At 30.3% G+C, this 575-nt stretch overlaps 1 protein-coding gene across 1 annotated transcript in view; it reads left to right on the top strand.

The window, feature by feature from the left end:
* Positions 1-313, top strand: part of LOC115217820 (membrane metallo-endopeptidase-like 1) — a 27,772-nt gene extending 27,459 nt beyond the window's left edge. The window contains exon 9 of the mRNA XM_029787502.2: positions 301-313. Within this exon, the coding sequence (XP_029643362.1) occupies positions 301-313 (13 nt within the window). The remainder of the gene's footprint in view (positions 1-300) is intronic.
* The last annotated feature ends 262 nt before the right edge of the window (positions 314-575 follow it).

Here is a 575-nt window from a genome sequence, read left to right as displayed (position 1 = left end):
AATATTTAGATATGGAAAAATGTACAATTCAATATATCCGAAAATTTATGCTAACGCAATGTTATCAAGTTGACCCAAATTCAAAGTTAACTGAAATAATATCTCTGATAGTGGAACGCATACGAAAAGAACTTTAAGAAGAAATAGAATGTTCTCAGAAAACATAGCTTAGGATTTAAAATTATGATGACGTCTTTGGGTAACGAAAGAACGAAAAAAATAAAAAAAGAATTTTACGTCACAGTGTTTAGTTATTTAGGTATTTATATTTGTTAGATTTAAATATAATTATGCTTCCAGTTTATCCGATTAAAATCAACAGCCTGCTCATGAAATTATCTATCTATCTATCTATCTATCTATCTATCTATCTATCTATCTATCTATCTATCTATCTATCTATCTATCTACCTTTCCCTTTCTTTCTTTCTTTCTTTCTTTCTTTCTTTCTTTCTTTCTATCTCTGTCCCTATCGATCAATCTGTCTATCTGTCTGTCTATAACTATACATATATCATTAGGTGGCTGGATGTTAGGGGTGATGTGGTAGCAGAACATGACTGACAGTGAGGTCT

Source organism: Octopus sinensis, linkage group LG12 (genome assembly GCF_006345805.1).
Source record: "Octopus sinensis linkage group LG12, ASM634580v1, whole genome shotgun sequence".
NCBI classification, from domain to species: domain Eukaryota; kingdom Metazoa; phylum Mollusca; class Cephalopoda; order Octopoda; family Octopodidae; genus Octopus; species Octopus sinensis.
Note: the sequence above shows the minus strand (reverse complement) of the source record. Positions and strands in the feature narration are given on the sequence as shown.